Genomic DNA, 1,926 nt, shown 5'->3' on the forward strand with positions numbered 1-1,926 from the left:
GCTGGGCCTGCCTCCCCCCACCCCATCGCCCCCAATCTCATACTTGAATTGAAGATGGAAAAGCATTGCCCCCACTGTTGAATGAGGAATAAACTTTGTCTCAGAATTGAGTAAATACAGTAAATGTGTAGGTCAATTATTTAGCACTCCAAAAATGCTTAAATTTCTTCCACTACAATTGCTGTAAGGATTCAGGGCAGATGGGGACAGGGATATGTTTTCTCTCAGATTGTGGTGGGGAGACATTTTTCCTGAGGAATGGTAAAAAAAACAAAACCCACATAGGCTGTATTGTATAAAAGTATGATATTAAGCATGTGCTCTGTGACTCATGTCTAGAATAAAAATGTGTTCAGCTTCGGAAGTAAATTGCAAGTGTAGCATAGCTGAGATCCCTGTTTCATAGAAGCGTAGAGAAGCAGGGCTGGGAGGGACCTCCAGACGTCTAGCTCAATCCTCTGCCTTGTTAGCTAGGGGCACCACTGTCATGTATCTCCCTCAGCTGCTATTAAACTTTAAACCCTCTGGGTTTTTAATGCCTTTCATCACTGTGCATTGCAAAAGGAAGGACAATATTTCATAATAATGAAACCATTCCAATACTGAAGCACTTGATAATAGTTGTAACTGTAAATAAATGGAAAGTGTTTTCTTTATCACAAATCTGTTCTTTTTCAGGTTTGCTCTCATGAATAGGAAAGTTTTAGACATATTTGATACTGAAGCATCTAGACACTTCAAGGATTTCATCCCTAGACTTGACCCAAGATACACTGTTGTCCCACCGGAGTTCCCCATTGAGCTGTCTTGAACATTCAATGTGTTTCAGTGTGATTGGCCTTTTGTCCTGAAAAGCTAATTAACATTCAGATAGATGGAGGAGGGCTTGTGCTCCACTTCAGTATTATTTCAATGAGAAATGCTTTTTTCCAATCAAAATACTGAAGCTTTGTAGGAAGATGCGGCTTAATAATTAAGCCTCTTCCATAGCCAGAAAATGTTTCTGGATTGCTATAGTTGGATGACAATATGGTAGATTATTGATTGAATTAAATCAATGAGTAATATATTTAGAAAAGTAAAATACACCTAAGAAATAAATATACTTAATAATATTTTCAAAATTCTTTAGCTCATTCCAGTAGAATATTTCATGGTATAACTACGAATAATTACAGACTGAGACAGGAACGCTTTTCTCAAACTGTCCGAATCTGGTGAGCTACGTCACCCGGATCCAGTTATATGCTTAAAAAAAAATCCATCTTTCCATTTACTGAAAATTTTAAAAGAAACCTTTAGCCCCTGTTCATTCAAAATGACAATATTTTTTTTGTCATTCAAAATGACAATATTTTTTTACCCAGATGTGGCTGCAAAAGAAAGCATCCCATCAACAAAAGGGGCACTGGTTAATTTGTAAGTCATGCTCCAGGGCTGTAATGCTATTGATGATGTGGGTGACAAAAGAAAAGGGCAGTTCACAGTGTCTTGTGCTGCTTAGGAAATGGAAGGGTGTGGTAGTTAGCATCTGCCAAATGAAAAATGGCAAAGCACCAAGGAGAAGGAATGTCATGTTTAAACTCTTGGGAGGGTACTGCAAACTGGACAGTTAAAAAAAAAAAAAAAAAAAAAAAACTTTAAAAAAGGGTTTTCAAAAAACTCTTTTAAAGGGAATTTTTTTTTTTTTTAAATTTCCCTTTTGCGGAACCCCCCCAAAAGTTTAAAAAAAAAAAAAAAAAAAAAAAACCACATGCAAATTAAATACATTTGACAAGAGGCTTGTCAAGTACTCTGTTAGATGGAATCTGTTTGATATTTAAACCTCAATACAAGCTTGCAAATCCAGTGGCCTTCAAAAGGGAGAAAAATCCTAACGTTTGACTGTAGTAGCAAAACAGTTTTGACAGGTTTTGTAGTCGTATT

General features: G+C 36.6%; 1 protein-coding gene across 3 annotated transcripts in view; it reads left to right on the forward strand.

Moving 5' to 3' along the window:
• TMEM135 (transmembrane protein 135) overlaps positions 1–1,636 on the forward strand; it is a 447,390-nt gene extending 445,754 nt beyond the window's left edge. For all 3 annotated transcript variants that reach the window (XM_019524781.1, XM_019524779.1, XM_019524780.1), the window contains one exon: positions 679–1,636. In XM_019524781.1, the coding sequence (XP_019380326.1) occupies positions 679–811 (133 nt within the window). In that variant the 3' untranslated portion in view covers positions 812–1,636. The remainder of the gene's footprint in view (positions 1–678) is intronic.
• The last annotated feature ends 290 nt before the right edge of the window (positions 1,637–1,926 follow it).

This window comes from Gavialis gangeticus, unplaced genomic scaffold, assembly GCF_001723915.1.
Source record: "Gavialis gangeticus isolate Ggan-Ray unplaced genomic scaffold, GavGan_comp1, whole genome shotgun sequence".
Taxonomy (NCBI): domain Eukaryota; kingdom Metazoa; phylum Chordata; order Crocodylia; family Gavialidae; genus Gavialis; species Gavialis gangeticus.